The 18,965-nt window shown below is 45.3% G+C and overlaps 1 protein-coding gene across 1 annotated transcript in view; it reads left to right on the top strand.

The window, feature by feature from the left end:
- Ddx31 (DEAD-box helicase 31) overlaps positions 1–18,965 on the top strand; it is a 64,668-nt gene that overhangs the window by 9,020 nt on the left and 36,683 nt on the right. Inside the window, exons 7-14 of the mRNA XM_032902952.1 lie at positions 5,222–5,266; positions 6,581–6,622; positions 7,492–7,556; positions 9,581–9,700; positions 9,833–9,939; positions 10,713–10,921; positions 11,568–11,744; positions 14,271–14,330. Of these exons, the coding sequence (XP_032758843.1) occupies positions 5,222–5,266; positions 6,581–6,622; positions 7,492–7,556; positions 9,581–9,700; positions 9,833–9,939; positions 10,713–10,921; positions 11,568–11,744; positions 14,271–14,330 (825 nt within the window). The remainder of the gene's footprint in view (positions 1–5,221; positions 5,267–6,580; positions 6,623–7,491; positions 7,557–9,580; positions 9,701–9,832; positions 9,940–10,712; positions 10,922–11,567; positions 11,745–14,270; positions 14,331–18,965) is intronic.

Genomic DNA, 18,965 nt, shown 5'->3' with positions numbered 1-18,965 from the left:
GTAGAGCCAGTGTAGAGCGGATGTTGAATCGACACAGAAGAGAGGCGAGGAGCTGCAAGAGCCGGCTCTTGGTCTCTGTCTCTGCTGTTCGCCATCAGAGGCTGAGCTGAGGAGCTGACAGTGAGGGGAGAAATGGTACCTCCATGGTCTTCACATACCCATACAGGGACTTCTGAGCAGATAGGAAAGACAGTGACTACAGCAGGAAGCCCTGGCTGCTGCTCCTTCGCCAGTCCTGAGAAGGATGTGCTTCTGTGTAGGTTGGTTTTTGGTTTTTGACAGAACTGAGTTTAATCTCAAGGAAACATGAGATTATACCAATTGAGAGGTGCTCTGCAGGATTTTTGGGAAGGTTGAGGGGATAAAAGAGAAATACTGAAGAATGTTACAGACGAAGGGTTGTCACAGAGCATGACAAAGAAAGCACGCCAATGATATGCATGGGGTCTAGGCTGAGTTGATGAGATTTGAATGAAGCTTATCGATTCATACTGAGTCAGTGCTCACTTCATGGTTCTGATAATTCTGTAGTTTGAATGATGGCATGTACAAATTGAGAACATCAAAGTTAGTTGTCTAATTTGTCCACTTTTTGTAAAATCCTGAACTTTCAAAATGAATAGGTTCAATTCTTTTAAATCAGTTAGAAGTGGTTGTTCTATAAGAATATTTAAAGCAGTGTTTCTTTATACTTTGTAGACTAGAACACATGCTCTTGCTCTGTTAGCTGAAGAAGAGTGAGGCTACAGAAGTGCGTGCTATGGCTGTGCTTTTACAGTGGTCCTTGACTCCTGGCTCAGCGATCTAGAATGCCAGGCTGTGAGTTTTGCTTTGCTTTTGTTGTGTGAGAAAAGGTGTAATACAGCCAAGCCTGTCTCCTGGTCCTCCTGCCTCTGCTGTTGGGGTGCTACGATTGTGGGCATGTGTTACCACGTCTTGCTCAACAATTTTTAAAAGTAAATATTTTATCCAATCATCATATATGCATCTGGTATGTTTGGATCTTACTCCTCCTCCATTCTCCCTACTTTTCCCTCCCAGCCCACACCCTCAAATTTAATATCTATTTAGTGCTGCCTGTGTATCTGCCAATTGGTTTTTTACCAACCTGATATAAACCTGTACACATGTGGGAGGTAGGACTCTGACTAGAGGAATTACCTCCATCAGATGAGCCTGTCACGAGTGTGTAGGCCACTGTCTTGATTAGTAATTGATTTTGGTTGGCCCAGCCCACAGTGGGTGGTGCCAGCCCTAGGCAGTTGGTCCTTGGTGCTATAAGAAAGCAGGCTGAGCAAACCACAGGAACAGAAGAACAGTAAGCAGCATTCCTCTAGGGCCTCTGCATTAGTGCCTGCCTCCAGGTTCCTTCCTTGACTTCACTTCATGGTGGACTGCAAACTAAACCAGCTAGTGTTTGCTCACACAGCAGTACAAAGCAAGCTGAGACCGTGTGCGTGGATTACAGGTCAGCCGATTGCTAACAGGGAGGGACGTGGGGAATTCCATTTTCTAGGGTAAATGATTGCCCCACTAAGAACTTTATAGAGAACTGGTTCATGTACAGTGCTTAGCCCTGTCCCTAGCACACAGTCGGAGAAGAATGACTGTAACTTGCTATGTGTGTGGCCAAGTCTCACCCATCGATTCTAGGAGAACTGGCCAGTAAAGAATTTTTCTTTCTTGATACCAAGCTGTAGAGTTTGACAATATTTGAGCTGGGGTTAATCCTACAGTTTCAACCCAGCTCTCAAATATAGTGAACTGAGATCAAAAGATTAGATGACATCAGGCAGGTGGCAGGCAGGTGGGAGGTTCAAACCCTGGCCTGAGTAGTGATTTTATTTTTATCTCAATGCCAAGACTGAGCTAGGGACCTGTGTGTGTTCAGTTCTCTCTGTTGTGATGTCCTCTCCCACCCCAAGGTTAGCTGGGCAGATCCTTTTATGCCTCTGTTTCCAAGGTTATGATAAGATATCATGAGCTGCCCTTGTAGGTGTTGAGACCTAGCATCTGGAGCTGGTCACTGAATATTAGTCGTCAGCACCGTCAGCACAGTCACGTGGCTGTTTCAAATAGCTGTGACAGAAGACAGGGGCCCTATACAATCAAGACTCTGTCTCAAAAAATGTAAAACAAAATTTTTCGAAACTCCAATTTAAAGATTTATATATTTCATTGTATGATAACGGGTATTTTGTTTGCATATATGTTTATTCAAAATGCCTAGGGCCTGTGGAGATCAGAAGAGGATATCAGATCCTTGGAACTAGAATTACAGTGAGCCGCCTGTGTGTGTGTGTGTGTGTGTGTGTGTGTGTGTGTGTGTGTGTGTGTGTGTGTGTGTGTGTGTGTGTAAAGCAGCAGCAAGCCTTTTTAACTGTTGAGCCATCTATCCCCTGTAAGCCTCAGTTTAGTTCACTGTTTCTAGTTGTGCTCTGTGTAGCTCCTTACAATTCATCATAAATTATGTGACCTGGGAGCCGTAAGCAGCTAGCCCTGGGCCCTAGCTTATTCTCAGCTGAGGGGTAGGTATGAATGAGTAGACCCCAGCAGCATCTGCTCTCCAAGATATGTTGGTTTGGCTCTGATTTTTTTAAACATCACGTCCATCCTACTTCATGTACTCACACCTTCAAGGAATTGATGTTTTTCTTTCCTCTTGTCTATGTAGTAACATCTTTTGAAATGTCAGAATCTCCTGCCATCACATGGTGGCACATTAATCCTGTTGTACTAGCATGTTTACTGTTCCTTGCTGGGCTCCAGTGCAGTCTCTCACAAAGTTGGTGTTAAGTATAGATTACTCTGCTTCAAATCCTAAATCCTCCTCTCCTGAGTAAATGTTTCCAGTGCACAACATGAGAGCCAAACCCTAATTGGATTTGCTGCAGAGCCTGATCTTCGCTCTCACATGGGGCTGCTCATGGTCTCTGAACCCTTGATGAGGAAGGCTCCATAGATAGGACCGCCTTTACGTTGGTTTTGGTTTTTATTATCGTTGTTTAGATACAACATTAAAAATTAAATTAGTCAAAGAGTTTTAAGAATATATAGGGTAGAAACAAAGCCTCACCTTCTTCTCCAAGGGGCAGCCTGTCGCATTCATCAAAGAGGACTGCACACTTCTCGTCACCTTTCATGGAGTACTTACTTTGTTTCTGCATTGTGCTACACACAGGCGTTGGCATATGCACTCACTTGCCCTTCTGATAGGGCTGTGGTCTAGACCCTCACCTGGTTCTCCCGGATGGCAGTTGTGCTGTCTTTGTCAAGCCCGGGGTAGTGGAGTTTCTCACTGTGCCACCTGGCTGTGCGCTTGCTTGTATTGCTGCTTTGTGGCAGAGTCTCGTGCAGCTCTGACCCTGCTCCTCCCTTTGCTTTTCATTATGTGTGTGTCATGAATTGCTGAGCCATGCCGTTCCCAGCAAGCGACACTCATACATTATGTCCAGTATTGTGTGCAGACAACAGTTACAGTTCTGGACATTGTGAAATACGCTCCAGCTCCTTACACGGGCTGTGTAGGAATAATTCCTGGAAGTGGGATTTGTAGTTCGTGTTGCTCTGTTGGGGCTTTACTACTGGGTGTGCCTACCAGCAGTGTGCTATCTGGTCCCGGCCCATCGGCACTCAGCTGCTTTACAAGTCTTTCTGTATTGGATTATGTTCCAAACCCCAGTTGTTCTGGTAACCTCTATGTGCGATTCTGCTTTATGACTGCTACAGCTTTAAGTCACTTCATGGGGGATGTTTTCTCACAAATGTGTCTTAGTGGCTTTTGTACTTTTCCAGGTGCACACTTGCCTTGGAACTGCCCGTGTGGCTCTGCTGTCGTTTGCCACATTCCCTGGGGCATTCGGTAGGACTGCACTACAGTGTGAACTCATTTAGGGAGAGTCACTGATACGGAATCTTCTCCAAGGACAGGAGACATCTTCCTTTAAAAAATTATGCCCCACGGTGTGTTTTAGTTGTTCTTCATCTAGAATAACTTCATCACCTTTTTATGCAGTCCTTTCTTTCCTTTTGTTTTTTGGAAGTTTCTCACTGTGTGGTCTGGGTCTATAACAGACTCAGGATCCCCTTCCTCAGCCTCCTAAGTGCTAGGATTGTAAACACAAGCCATCAGTCCTTATAGACTTCATATACTTTTGTATAATATTTGTATCTTTTGTTTTTGCTATTGCCATTATAATCATGAAGTTTTTCTTTTCATTACATCGTCTTAATTTTTTATAGTAGGAAGGCCATTGAGTTTCGGTTGGTTTTCTTTCTTCTTTGTTTGAATCTAGCATCGTGGTGTGTTATCCTGGTGTGCTTGGGAATCCACAGGGTAGAGGGAATTGCTCTCCTGCTCACTGCACTGCTCTGCCTAGTGATTGTTTTTGAGACATGGTCTTGCTGTGTAGTCCTGGCTGGTCTGGAACTCAACTATAGTGACCAGAGTGGCCTCAAAATCACAGACATCAGTCTGCCTCTTCCTCCCATGTTCTGTGTTTAAAGATGCGCTCCATCATGCCTGACTTAGCTGGTTTTTTTGTTGGTTTTTGTTTTGTTTTGTTTATGTTTATGTTTGCATGTATGCTTGTTCATCACATGTGTGCTTTGTCTGTAGAGGCCAGAAGAGAGTGTTGGGTCCCCTAAAACTAAAGTTATAGACACTTGTGAGGTGTCATGTGGATGCTAGGAACTGAATCCAGGTCCTATGGAAGAGCAGCCGGTGCTCTTAACCACTGAGTTATCTCTCCAGCCCTGGTTGGCTATTGATCTTTTTATTTTTATTATTTACATTCAGCTACTTGACTGAAATACCTTATTGATACTGTTATAGTTTCCCTCATCTAAGATAAAATAACATTATATTCTTGTGATTATAATTTTGTCTTCCGTTTTGCAGTTCAGTACATATTTCTTTGTCCTATCTGGTTGAATGGGGCAGGACTGTTGGGACCCTAGTTTGCCGTCACAGGTGTAATAGCCGTTCTTGCTCCTCTCTGTCTTCCATAGAAAAGCTTTGGATGTTTTTAGCCAACCACCCATAAATTTATGTATCCTCAGTCTAACCTCCATTTGTCTTCATGGGATTCATTTTATAATTCTCTTTAAAGATAGGATCTCATATAGCTCAAGCTTGCCTCAAACTAAAAACCTTCTGACCCTCCTACCTCATCCTGTACCTGGCTCTCTACTCATTGGCATTTCTTTTTTCTATCAACAGCGTAGTGACGGCCCCTACGCTTTGGTCCTAGTGCCCACCAGAGAGGTAAGTAAGCAGATACTTGTAGGTGAGGTTTGTGCGCACTGTAAGTGATGGTGGCCTGTTGACTTGAAGCACTTTCTCCACTTCCCTGCAGACGAATCGCTGCCCCTGCTTTTCTTCACATGCCTTCTCAGGACCCATCCTGCGGGGTTTGTTAAGGAGGAATGGTTAAGTGCTCTTTCAAAATCACGGGCTGGGTATGAGAAGACAATTCTCCATTGTCTAATAAAAGACTTAACAATACTTAGATTGCTAATCCTTTAAAATAAATTAGAGGAATTGCATTTTTATGCTTCCAAGTATCTTAAAGAATGTGACTGAAAAATTTGGATCTAAAAATGAACCTTGTTGTTCATGGAAGTAAATAGAAATAGCTTCTGTCAGATCTGAATGATGCATCCTCAAAGAACTTTCAGGAAAATGGAAATTTCCAGACAGCTTTGCTTTCTTTGTTTCTGACTTTGTTTTCTTTTAGATATATTTTTATTTAATGTGTTTGGGTGTTTTGCCTATGTGTATGTCTGTGAACCATATGTGTACAGTGTCCATGGATACCAGAAGAGGGTGTCAGAGTCTTGGAAGTGAAGTTAGAACCAACTGTGAGCTGATATGTGGGTGCTGGGAACTGAACCTGGGTTCTCTGCAAGAGCAGCCAGTGCTCTTGACTGCTAAGCTCTGTCCAGCCTTCTGGTCCACCTTTCATACAGTCTGCTCTCTACTCTGTGTCTGTTCTGTCCAGGGAGGAGCATGCGCAGGGAGGCACGTTGAAATGTTTTCGGCAGCAAACCTGTCCCTTCTCTAGAATGTTAATCATTGTAGGGACAGCACACAACTATGGACACCATTCTGTAGGGCTGTTTTGATAGTGTTTAGTAGTTACCACCTAGATTAATTTTACTATTCCTAAATCCATTGGGCTTTTCTTTGTAAACTCAGGACTGACCCTGTGCACCTGAGAACACAGCCAAGTCCCCCAGTGCCTGTCAGGCTGCTGCTGTGCTCTCCCTCTGATGCACAGTACGCTTCCTTTCTGTGGAGAGCCAAGACCAGTTGACATGTTTTCATTTTCTTCCAAGCCTACACTGACCTTCTCTGTGTGACACTGGGAGGCTGAGCCAGCAGAGGGAGCACAGAACACTGTTTTTCTATGTCTAAGAACGTATGTGATATCTTCACTCTCAGTTCCTAAGCTGACCGAGTTCAAACCAGTCTAAGAAGAGATCTCCTAAGCCTTGAGGTCCAGGGCTGTACCCTGATGGATTCAGACGGTCTTTTAAGGGGCCCTGCTTACTGTCTCCAACTCTTTCATTCTTACAGCTGGCTCTGCAGAGCTTTGACACTGTTCAGAAGCTGCTTAAGGTAAGAGAAGCCGTGTCAGTGTGGTCCTCCCTTCTGACATGGTGAGGGGAAGAGAGCCATGTGGCACAGGCTTATGTTGTTAGGAAAGTGGGGATGGTTCCTGTCTCATCTTCCCAGTTTGTTTCTGGTCTCCCTAAGAGCAGTTAGTGGGTTTCACCAACTTTTTGGGTTTTTGAGACAGGGTTTCTCTGTGTATGTAGCCTTGGCTGTCCTGGAAGTCACTATGTAGACCAGGCTACTCTGGAACTTCAGCCTACCTCTGTCTCGTGAATACTGGGGAAGGCATCACCACCAGCAGCAGCTAATAACTCTTGCTAGTAGTTGCTAGTGGTTAAGTGTTATTGTTAGCTCACACTGGTTTGTAGCAAGCCACATGCAGGGACTTGAATGTGCAGCCCTCAGGAACCCAGTAGAAAGCAACAAGAACCTTTAAGGAGGTTTGGAAGAGAAGATAGCAAAGCTAAAGTTCAGCACCTACAAAGGTTGGCCAAGAATTTTTCCTTTCTTTGACCTACCAAAGAAATGGTAATGAGTGGGGAATGTGTTATCCCCCACCCTACCTGCAAGGCAGTGGGCTTAACTTAAATATTTTTTTATTTGGACACCGTGAGGAAAAGCAGGGGAGCGAGCTACTTGGTTCATTTTACAAGCTCACATTTGTCCTGTCCTGCTGTATAGCTCCTATCTAGACTGCAGATAATAACGCCAGGTGCCTCGGTGCCACCAGATTGCATCTGCACAGAGACTCCTCGCATTCTGTAAATACCAAGTACTCCCTGCTGCAGACTGGCTTTTGCTAGGAACTTAGGATAAGCTCTGCATTTAAGGAAGAAGCTTTATGTTGACTGTGGCCTGGTATTTTTATATAGCCATTTACCTGGATTGTTCCTGGAGTGTTGATGGGCGGAGAGAAGAGGAAATCAGAAAAGGCCAGGTAGGAGGAAGTGGGCTTATTTATTTAACTCTTGGAGTCTGCCTTGTCTTGTCCAATAACACTTGGTTCTTCAACATATGAGAGCCTCCTGTGCTACTATGCCTCTTGGTCTCCACATACAGAGACAGACCAGCAGTTACCTCTAGACGGTGCTCTTTGTTACAGATTCCCTTCATGTGGTTAGTGACAGTACTGTGACCTGCTTAACCCACCCACTGGGTGCCCCATGGGCCTCTTGTTTGGTGCACACCCCTTCATGTGACTCCCTTTGGTGTATATTGGGAGTTTTTGTTTTTGCTGTTTAGATGTATAAAAACAAGGCAATAGGTAGACCTGTGGCCTGCATCTGTAACCCCAGCACTTGGAAGGCTAAGACAGGAGATCAGGAGTTTCCAGGCTAGCCTCGGCTATGTACTGAGTTCAAGACTAGCCTGGGCTACATAAGGCACTGTATTTCAAAATCAATAACAGGAAAAACAAAACAGGATAACTTCCTTAATGCTTAGCAAGTTCTTAGTGCTATCATTTCCAACTCTGCATTGGAGGCTGTCATTAAAAAACTGTTAGACAGGTAGGTAAATGACACTTCAGCAGTTACACAGTTCTTTGAATCACCCGCAACTTGAGAGTGAACATAAAGCCTGACACTTAAAAACCTTGGTCAGGTTAGAGTCAGCTGTAAACAGCAGCAGAGGGTCCAGGGCCCACTCCTTCATCTTGTGTTCTTGGAGGCTTTCCTCTGGCAAGGACACTTCATAGCTTTGGGTTGTCGTGGGAGCTTCAGCCATTGCACTATTCATTTCTTACCAGAAGTGACAAAAATCGTCATAGATTCTCCAGGCAGAGGTACATGTATGATTATGCACTCTTTTTATTCCATTGCCAAAGCATAGCATGTTGCCCCACTTGATTGAAGACAAGAGAACCTATCCCAGTAAAATTGTGTTCTAATAACGGGACTATGGTTGTTTGGAAAGTCAGAAAGTTACTACTTTGTTTTGTTTTGTTTTAAAGGACCTGAAGGATATGCTAGTTTGGCATTTTATGACATCAATCCAGAAGGCTCAATATGAGAAAACATCTTAGACATGTCTAAGAAATGTGTGTACTGACAAAATAAATCCTAACTAAAGTTAGACTATTTGTCCTAGCAGTTGGAATCTGTAATCTATGTCTGCTCACCTGGTTCTCTGGCACAGAAGCCTTAACTTGCTAGGGAACTAGGAAGATGTCTCAGAAGTTAAGAGAATTTACTGCAGACTTTGGGTTCCAGCACCCCCGGTATCTACCTTACACCTGTGACTTCAGATCAAAGGGATCTACCACTCCCTCTGGGCTCCATGAGCACCCAAGTGTTCACATACACATACACAAAATAGGGGGCTGGAAAATAGTCAAGAGCATTTGGTCTTCCAGAGAACCAGAGTTCAGACTTCGGTGCCACATTGGGCGGCTCATAGGCTGCCTGTAAGTCGAGCTCAGGAGCTTCTTCTTATACTTACATTGACACAGACATATAGAAAATGATAGTATATATAAATCTTTAAAAAGTAGATCTTTTGCCAGGCAGTGGAAGTGCATGCCTTTCATCTGAGCACTCAGAAGGCAGAGGCAGGCAGATCTCTGTTAGTTTGTGGCCAGCCTGGTCTACAGAGGGAGTTCCAGAACAGCCAAGACTACACAGAGAAACCTATCCTGGGGTAGGAATTGATATTAAAAGAAAGAAAGGGATTGGCTAGATGTCCATCTATCCAGAGTGTTCTAGAAAGAATCCATGAATCACAGAAAGCATTGGGTTATATGATTTAAAACCCCTTTCAAAATAAGGGTTATGATTCCATGTATCTTTAGATCTTAGCAGTTCTATACACAAAAGAGTGAAATCTCACCTGTTTGTTCTTTTGACTTGAGGCTGTGGCAGTTATGGTGGACATAAAATGACTGTCTCCTTTGCCTGTTTCTTGTGGGTTTTGTTGCTACACTGTTTGACATACTTTTCTTTTCTTGATATATAATTTAAACAGACTCCGCAAAGGCATAAATATCCTCATCTCAACTCCTGGCCGGTTAGTGGATCATATAAAATCCACAAAGAACATTCACTTTAACCGAGTACGGTGGCTGGTTGTGGATGAAGCAGACAGGTGAGCCTCGTCTAGGAAGCAGGGAAAGTTGAAAGGGGGCTGTTTGTCCAACCATCTCCAGGACAAATCTGTGGCCTAGTAGTGTCAGATTTCCTCTTTACATGGGGTCAAGTCCTTTTCTTACATCTTCAGGATCTTGGATTTGGGCTTTGAGAAGGATGTCACCGTGATTCTGAATGCTGTAAATGCTGAGTGTCAGAGGCGGCAGAATGTCCTCCTGTCGGCGACACTCACGGAAGGTGTGTTGTGGGCCGAGTCCACATTCTGACTCTACCATTGCAAGAGCTCTTAGCTGTTCTGCAGATGGAAAACAGAACCACTTCACCAGTTCCACCTCCATAAAGAGTTACTGTGCAGACACCACCAGTGCTTTCATGGCAGTGGGGGGTTGAGTTGGTTATCTAAGCCACAATAAGGTAACACGAGTTAGGTGCCATTTGAGTGACTTTTAAAGTGTTACTGAGAAACATTATTCTTGAGAAATGATCTTCAGAAAAGGTCAGATAAATCTAAGGATTGTTTTATGACCTCAGTCTTTTGTGTTACAGTAGTCATGAGTTCAGTAAAGATTCTGAGAAGGCATGTGGCCAAGAAGCCTCTGGAACTTTTTTTTTTTTTTTTTTTTTTTTTTTTTAAGACTTATCTATTTATTACATATAAGTACACTGTAGCTGTCTTCAGACACACTAAAAGAGGGCATCAGATCCCATTACAGATGGTTGTGAGCCACCATGTGGTTGCTGGGAATTGAATTCAGGACCTCTGGAAGAGCAGTCAGTGCTCTTAACTACTAAGCCATCTCTCCAGCCCTATGGAACTCTTTTGATGTGAGGTTTTTTTGGTAAGCAGAGAACTTTTACTACAGTGAGGTACAGACATCTGATAAGAACATAGAAAATGCTAGCAGTGTATACATTACTCCACCAACATGGCAAGGGGCAGATTCCTAAAGAGCGTGCTCTGGGGGATATATATGTGACCACCCCTTTTTGTCCTTCTCATTGTATCTAAGGTGTAACTCGGCTGGCTGATATCAGTTTGCACAATCCAGTCAGTATCTCTGTCCTGGACAAAAGTTGGGACCAGCCCAATCCTAAGGAAGTTGCTAGTATCCACCTGGACAGCTTTGCCATACCAGAGAGTCTCGACCAGTATGTGGTGTTGGTTCCCAGCAAGCTGCGCCTTGTCTGCCTTGCAGCCTTCATCCTGAAGAAGTGCAAGGTAGGAGTGTGGCTTAAATCTGAACCGATCTAGGGAAGTAGATCTTCATTTGTGCTGGGTAAACAGTTTTACGCTAAGGGACCAAGACAAGAAAGGAAAGAGATATTAAGTTTGTTCTGAGTGTGTGGGTGGGTGGGTATGTGTGGGTGGGTATGTATGTGGGTGGGTGAGTGAGTATATGATTACGAATCCCAAAACAGTGGTAAAGAACCCATCTGTCTTTGGAGGCTAGCATTGGGGGAACATCGCAGATGGCAGGCTTGCAGAAGTGAAGTGTTTCGTACACTCTCCTAGAACTAGTGCATTTGCTTCCCAGATCGTGGGGTGACTCTGGGATGTGAGAGAATGGCTTTAGGAGTCACTGCACACTGGGGCTGTGGCCAGGGTTACTAATGGTGACAGACCAACGTGTGTGGGACAGCTCGTCCTAAAGGACATTTGTCTTTCCTTCTGAGCTTGGAGCTCTTGTCATTGTCCTTTCTGTCATCTTTGTAGGGTAGAATGTTGGTATTTTTTACTAATTAAAAGCTGTGTCTCCGTGTCACCACATCAGGACCAGCATGGACCTGTACCTTAGAGACACTGCTCATTCTGAGGGGATCTGTGCTTACGGCCATCCGCTTGCTTTCCCCTTGTGTTCATGTAGTTTGAGAAGGACCAGAAGATGATTGTCTTTTTCTCAAGTTGCGAGCTGGTAGAGTTCCACTACAACCTTTTCCTTCACACCCTGCTTTGCCACTCCGGGACCCCTCCTTCAGAGAAGCTGCCATCTGCCTCCTGGCCACTGAAATTCCTTCGGCTGCATGGCAACATGAAGCAGGAGGTGAGCTGCTCTTCCGCACCCCAAATGCCATGACCTAGTTGCTAGAGTCTTGGTGCACTTACATCCTTTTCAGGCTCTCCTGGCCCAGAACAGAAAAGGAAGAAACCAACAGAAAAGCTAGGGCCTGCCGAAGGGTGCAGTAAGGAGCCCGTTGTTCCTGGGCTCCTGCCCTGGAGCTGCCTCTTCCTTCCACCTGAGAGCTCACAGGCCCACGCGGCCCGTGTCTACTGAGCCAGCTGTTACGGCAACTGAGTGGCACTAAGTAGCTGGCACCAGGGAAGGCTTTGCCTTTTTAGTACCCAGTGTGTAATTAGGGCTTGATGTCTTCAAATTAAGAGCATTAATGGAGCTAAATTGTAGATCCCATATGGTACTGCTGAGCGCGGCGGCTGTCATTGTCAACAAGACACAGCGCTGCACTCTGAGCACTTGGGGCTGGGAGAGGGTACTTACTGCACACCAAAAGGCGTTGGTCCTCGCTCTTCCTTCGCAGAGTGAGCCTCCTGAAAAAGAACAGCCTTCCCTGCATTTAGATGTCCCATGTAAGCCTCATTCCTAGGCTCTTAGCAAGGCCATCATAGGGAGTTGGGAGGGACACCTCCCTCTTAAAACAGTGCATAGGCTTGACGTAGAAGCCATTTTGTGACGAGGTTTCCAGGCATCTTAGAAACTCAGAAAGTTACATGTCAGGAGAGCTAAAAAGAGAGGCCAGAGGTCTGATTGGAAGCAGGTCCATTCCCTATGGTTTTGTTTTTAAATGGAGCCTACAAATGTCCTTGGTGAAGGTCACTCATGGACTCTCTTCCTTGCCACTAGATCTATAGAAGTCACGGGATGTTCTGGCCTTTGGTAGATTCCTGTTGTGCTTTCAGCTCCCCGATTGGTTGAGTCTGTTGGTTTTTCCTTGAGTGCCATGTGTGGTTTGGGGTTTTGTTTTAAACTTGATTTTTAATCCTTTGGGCCCTTGCTTCCCAGAGCAATTCCTTGGGAGGTGACTGAGGACAATGAGGAACTTATGGACCTAAAAGACTGAAGGGTTTTAGTAAATCAGGAAAGATCCATAGTTAAATGATACCAGACTGTCCATCTCATATGTGATATGGTAAGTCCTCCATGGTATATCTCTGGGACAGACTGCTTGTCTTCTGGCTCTCTGACTTGAGACAAGAATAAAAGCCCTCTCGTGGCCCACCAAGAGCTGGGTGAATGTCAGGGGTCTGTGCTACTAGCTGAAGCTATGTTGATGGACTGCTGCTGGCGATCATATTGATGTCCATAGACCATGCCCCAGAGGCCATGAAGATGTCCATGACCTGTGCTAGCACCAGATATCATGCTGAGGTCCATGACATATGCCAGTGCTGGAGGCCATGAGGATGTCCATGCTCCCGCTGACTGTGAAGGGCGGGAATCTACTTTTGCAGACTCACAATTGAGAGAAAATCATAGAAGACTAATGTGATAACCCCTAGGCCCCAAAATGTAACAGCTTAGACAGTGAGTTTCTTAAGGAGTACTTACATTAAGACTTGAAAAGCTCCTGGTGAAGGTTGGCTGCTGTTGTGTCCCTTGTTGCCCTGAGTGAGGTATGCTTGCAGCCATAGGACAGAGTGCACACCCACAAATGACTGGAACTGTGCCAGCACCCACAGGGTGCATCCTCTCAGCACCGTATGTATCTGTTGATAGCAGGTAGAGAAAGCCAGATCTCAGGTGTGTGCTGCGCTGGGATCTAGGCCACTTGGTATGCACGCCACAGTTCATGCCGAAGTCTCAGGATTCACTCCCCTCCGCCACCACGGATCTCTTTAAAATTTAACTAAAGGAGCCATTTTAAAGAAAAGCTCACCTAGTGACAAAACACTGGTCATCAATAATGTTACAGCTGATTGGCTAAGTCCTACTGCACTCCATGAGATGGCATAGAAAAGGGGCTTAGAAGTGCACAGCTTTAATCCCAGCACTCAGAAGGCAGAGGCAGGCCCTCTCTGGGTTCTGGGACAGCCTTGGCTACACAGAGAGACCCTGCCTCTAGATAGACAGACAAGCAGACAGGTAGGTACTTACGTTGACATACTAAAAGTAAATGATTTGCATACCTACTTTGTTCATTTAGGTTGCATAATTTCTAGATTTAAAAACTAGACACAATTAGGGAAAATTTTAGACTCTCCCCCTAACATTTCATTAATAATACTTTAAATGGGTTTCTTCTTTGCTGGTGCTAGTATTTATGAGTGAGTGACATTTTAGGCAATACCCCATTGACACTGGATTTTTGAAATGTGCGGCTCACAAGGATCTTCTGCTTTACCTGGACTCGGGTTCAGTCATACATGTACACCTTATGAAATGTGAAGAAGCCACTTCCTTCCTCTTCTCTGCTGAACCCCTTTGGGCTTCAAAGACCTGAACCTTTCTGTACCTGAAAAAATGTTAGAAAAAGAAATTTTGAAAAGTTGTGTTTAAGCCTGCCTTTGCTAACATTTATCTCAGGAGTTTCTCTGACTTTTCCCGTTTCTGCAGGAAAGAACTTCTGTGTTTCATGAGTTCTTACATTCTGGAACTGGAGTCCTACTCTGCACAGTAAGTGTCCCTGCACGTTATCAGGTGGATTCCTGGGACAACAGTGGCAGTGGTTATTTTGCTGCTCTTATTTAAGACAACAAGGTCTTACTGTGTGGTCCTGTGGCCACACAGAGATCCTCCTGCCTCTGCCCTCTACCATGACCAGAGGTGGCTTGACTGCTGATCCTCTGACATTTGTCCTGTGTCCAACCTCCTGGGTAGTTGGCACATCTGAATCTCTTGGTGAGTCTGCTTTCTCTGCACCTCTGGATTGCCACCTGGCTGTGCACATGGTACTGGCTGCCACCGGTGAGAAGACTTGGCGATTTGCTCTCTAATAGTGGCAGCTGCTAGTGTGAAAAGGTGTGAATTTATCAACCAAAAACTTGTAAATTACAGCTATTGGGAGTGATTGGAGCTGAGGAAGTCTTTGCACAACAGGGGCCTGTGCTTTGCTCACGTCCTGAAGAAAAGTCACAGCGCTTGGCAGGTTCTGTCTGCTCTTGTCTGGGATTATCACTGTAGCACTGAGATGGGTTCTTTCTGCTCTAGTTTAAAACCATGATTGTCTTAGGAGCTTCAGGCCAGTTCATTTGCCTCCGTCTGCAGTGCTGTCCTGTGGCCTCCAACACATACCTCTCTAATGCTGTTTTGAGATTGAAAACACATGCCTTCCATATCCTCCGCCTCCCTAGGGATCCACGTTTCCTTAGCTGTTCCTTACTCCCTCCCAAGATTAAATGCCTTCTCCTCCTATGCCATATGAGTGGCATAACTCACAAATGGCTATTGGAGAGACTCCTCTGAGTGTAATGAGGTAACTAACTGTACTGTGAACTGAGTAATCTTGCAGGCCAGTGCTGGGTAGAGACAGTGACATTCAACCATCCGAATGCCTCATTTACTGCAGCTACTTCTTAAGGAACTCCTACTCCATGTTTAATTCAAAAGTAATAGAGTCTGGTTTCCTTCAGAAACAGTTTGTAGGTAAGGTCAGCTTTCGTGTGTGTGTGTGTGTGTGTGTGTGTGTGTGTGTGTGTGTGTGTGTGTGTGTGTGTGTGTGTGTGTGTACGCACGCGCACATACACACTTCCATCTCTCAGAAACCTTACCCCAATGCCATTTTCTTATGTTTATGTAAAAGTGACCCTGCACACATTTCTTCAGACCTGTACACGTTTAATTTCTTTAAACCACTTGCTTCCCAAGGAGACCTGTGTCTGAGCAAATAACTTTGCTGAAGCGAAGATTAAATCAATCTGGCACTTAGTAAGGCAATGTCTAGTAGCCCTCACCACCAATAAGAATGCTCTGGATCTCTCACTGCACTTCTTTGTACGCCTCTTTCTGCCTAGCATAGACCAGCTAGTTCCCACTTAGAGCTCCAGTTCTCCAAGAAGACTGGGCTGCTTACTTTCAGTTCTATCCCAGTGGAGCATGGTAGGCCCACGGTATTTATGCAGAAGCTGAGTGGGTAGATAGGCCTCTAAGACTGATTAGACCTGCCTGTTTGTAAAAGACAGAGGTGCGGTTTCTTGGACTTACTTATGAAGAATAAATTCTGAAAAGTGAACTTAAATAGTCCTTATTGAAATACGGATTAGTAGGAACCTTTATGCTGGAGTGGGAGGTAGGAGTCTGAATACTTAGGTTTACCATGTTTGGTTTGCTTTGACACCTCCTGTATGTAAAGAGTATCTTTCTAGACACTGGGGACCTTTGCATTCCAGAAAGTCCAGTTATCTGAAGCTGAATGTCTTAGAAGCTCTACATGGAGGGAAAGATCACTCTTCTGAAGTAAATCTTGTGGGGTCAAAAGCACGTGCTCACTTCCTGTTCTCTCTGGCTGCTACCTGCGGGCAGTTGATGTCACCTTGCCATTGTCCTGGCAAAACACAGCCTTCAGCTCCTGCCCACCATGAGTGAAGCAAACTCTTGTCTACATCTAATTTCTTGAACTCTCGGTCATGTTGGTCAGATTAATTCGGCGTGTATGTTGTGTATATTGTGGGCTCAACTTTTTCAGCGCTACAGAGATCTGGAACTGGTGGGACTCAGCTCGGGTTCCATGGTGATAGGTGCTGTGTCCCTCTGGGTCCCTGCTGCTACTGTTACATTTGTTTGCTCTCTCTCAGTACAATGACTATGAGCCATAGGGTATGTGAGCCTTACCGGGATAGATGATGCTCAGGCTGGGGAGAGAATGTCACTCGAACTCCTTATAAGCAGCCTGTTGCTTACCAGACTATCTGAACACTCCAGGAGGCTCCGTGGTGTTAATGAGGAATGAGGGCCATGTCAGCACTAGGCAGATGGAGAGCTGGTCTCTCTTGATAAATCATGTTGTTAATTGTGTGGGATTCCCCCTTTATACCAAGCCTTTACCTTTAACTAACCACCCTAGATTCTTTTAATAAGGTTAGAGAAGACTGGGTGGATGTCTTCATGAAAATATGCAGGTGTTGGTATAACTACACAGTGTTCCTTACTGTTTGCAAGTTTCTCTACTTCATTTTTCCTTCCTGTAGTAACAGTTAAGGGTATGTAAGATGTGTGTTCGTCTTAATTGTACTCGTCTTACAAGCTAGGACCTTTGTAATGTCACGAGGTTTTCCCAGGACCAGATACGTATTAGGGCTCTTGTAAACTGGCTGTTTGATAGTATAGGGTTGTGGTAAGGGGTGGCCTGCAGAACTAAAGGACAGTTGGGACAGAAGCTTGCTGTGTACAAGAGAAGTCTTAACTGGGAGGAGTGGGTGATGTGTTGGTATATACCTCCCTGTAATCACAGCACTGGGGAAGTAGAAGCAGAAAGATAGACCTAGACCTCAAAATGCCCTGTTCCAAAAACACAAGTGAGGCAGAGTAAGGATGAGACAGGATAGCAAAGCTAAAGGCCTGACTTTTGTTTGTTGTTTGTTGTTGTTGTTGTTGTTTGTTTGCTTGTTTTAAATAGGATTGAAAAATCAAAGGAATTAGGATTTTGATTTCTCTACAGAGCATTTTTTCTGCTGGTTGATTGTTTTGACCAGAACCAAGGCAGGAGGAGGTACTGTCCTTAGTTCATGCAAGAAGATGCCACTGGGTGACCACAGAGTGATGTTTCCGAGTCCCCTCTGGTTTTGAGGTGGGCACCTGGGTTTGTTCCTTGGTTGCCACTGGATGAGTAGGATGCAGTGCCTTCCTCAGAAAGGAGGAGCTTCAGGTTCCTGAGTTTGTTGGTTAAAAACACCAGGTAGGTTTCATACCTAAAAGATACACTGAGTCAGCTATGCTACCTCTCCATCGGCTCATTGCTTTTGCTTTGTTTTCTCTGACTGAAATACTGTTGTCTGCAGTTCTTAATTTCCTCTCCTCCTAGGGAATTTACTGTGCCAGCCAAGAGACTAAGGAGCAAGGACTGTACGTGTCCCGAGCCTGGGTTCAGTGCCCCGCATGAGTGTGGTTCTTGTGCTCCTCTGGTCGTGCTTTTCAGGGGAAGTTTATCCTTAACACTGTTTCTTCTCTGCTAATGGAAGGCTCACTTGGAGATTGTTTGCTGTTTACTCAGTCACGCTAACTCATGTTGCCAGTTTTTTGGCGGCTCCAGCCAAGATCTCTCGCCTCTGACAGCTTCTGCACTCTCCCCTTCCTCCTCTGATTACGCAGCCCAATCTGTCACCCGGACAACGGGGGCCTGTACCCTGCTGATGGCTTTCCACACATGGCAATAATGACTTTTGGCAGGCCAGGAAGGCGTCAGAGGCGAGTCTGTGCGTCCCTTCTCAGAGAGATGGCAGGCCCCCTTTCCCTGTTAGTAAAAGCACTTTGTGAGGTTCTTGGGTAAATAAATGAGTCATTTTAATCCAACTGACAGGCTGGCACCTGAGCAAGCTGCCTTCCATCTGTACTCCTGGGTCTCGTGGAGGCTGCCAGTTGTCGAGCCCAGGGCCTTCAAGGCTTCACTGGTGAATGTCTTTCAGAGCTGACTTTAGTGATTCTTTTGCCCTAATTAGGTTAAAGGAATAAAACGAGGCTGTGATTAGGCTTAAGTTCTGAGAGCTGAGAGGACAGAACTGAAGCCTTTCCAGCAAGTCAGTTTTCTGTTGATGTAATGTAGGTGGCTAACACCTTCCTGGAAGATGGGGCCATTGTTGGTTTATCTCTGGTGCCTTTCCAGGGCCAAGCACGAAGTGGTACGGGAGTGTTACACCTGCCACCATTTCTTCATTATGAAGCAACACACTTGGGTTACAGTTCTAGGGTGGTTCCTGCATAGTCTGTCTCTTTTGTCCTTCATTAACAAGGCATTTCTTAGCCACAGTAAAGGCTTGGTGCAGTGGGCTGACTGCCCTCCCCTGGCTGGCTGGCCCCCACTGCTGCCATGCTGGTACCAGTCCTCCCTTGTGTGGACCAGGTCTGATTCCTTCCCTCCACCTCAGGTGCCTGGGCAGGGGATGCAGAAAGTGTCTGGATTAAACCTAGTGGAAGTGCCTGGCTATTCGCAAGCTCAACCCAACAAAAGGATCAGCCTGAGTGACACATGCCAACAGCATAGCTTGAGAGCCTGAGGTGACACATGCCAACAGCATAGCTCGAGAGGCTGAGATGGGAGGAATGGAGTTCAAGTTCAGCCTGGGCTCCTCAGCAAGTCTGTCAGAGGCAGTACGTAGG

This window comes from Rattus rattus, chromosome 5, assembly GCF_011064425.1.
Source record: "Rattus rattus isolate New Zealand chromosome 5, Rrattus_CSIRO_v1, whole genome shotgun sequence".
In the NCBI taxonomy this organism is placed as follows: Eukaryota; Metazoa; Chordata; class Mammalia; order Rodentia; family Muridae; genus Rattus; species Rattus rattus.
This window is presented reverse-complemented; position numbering and strand designations above follow the sequence as displayed.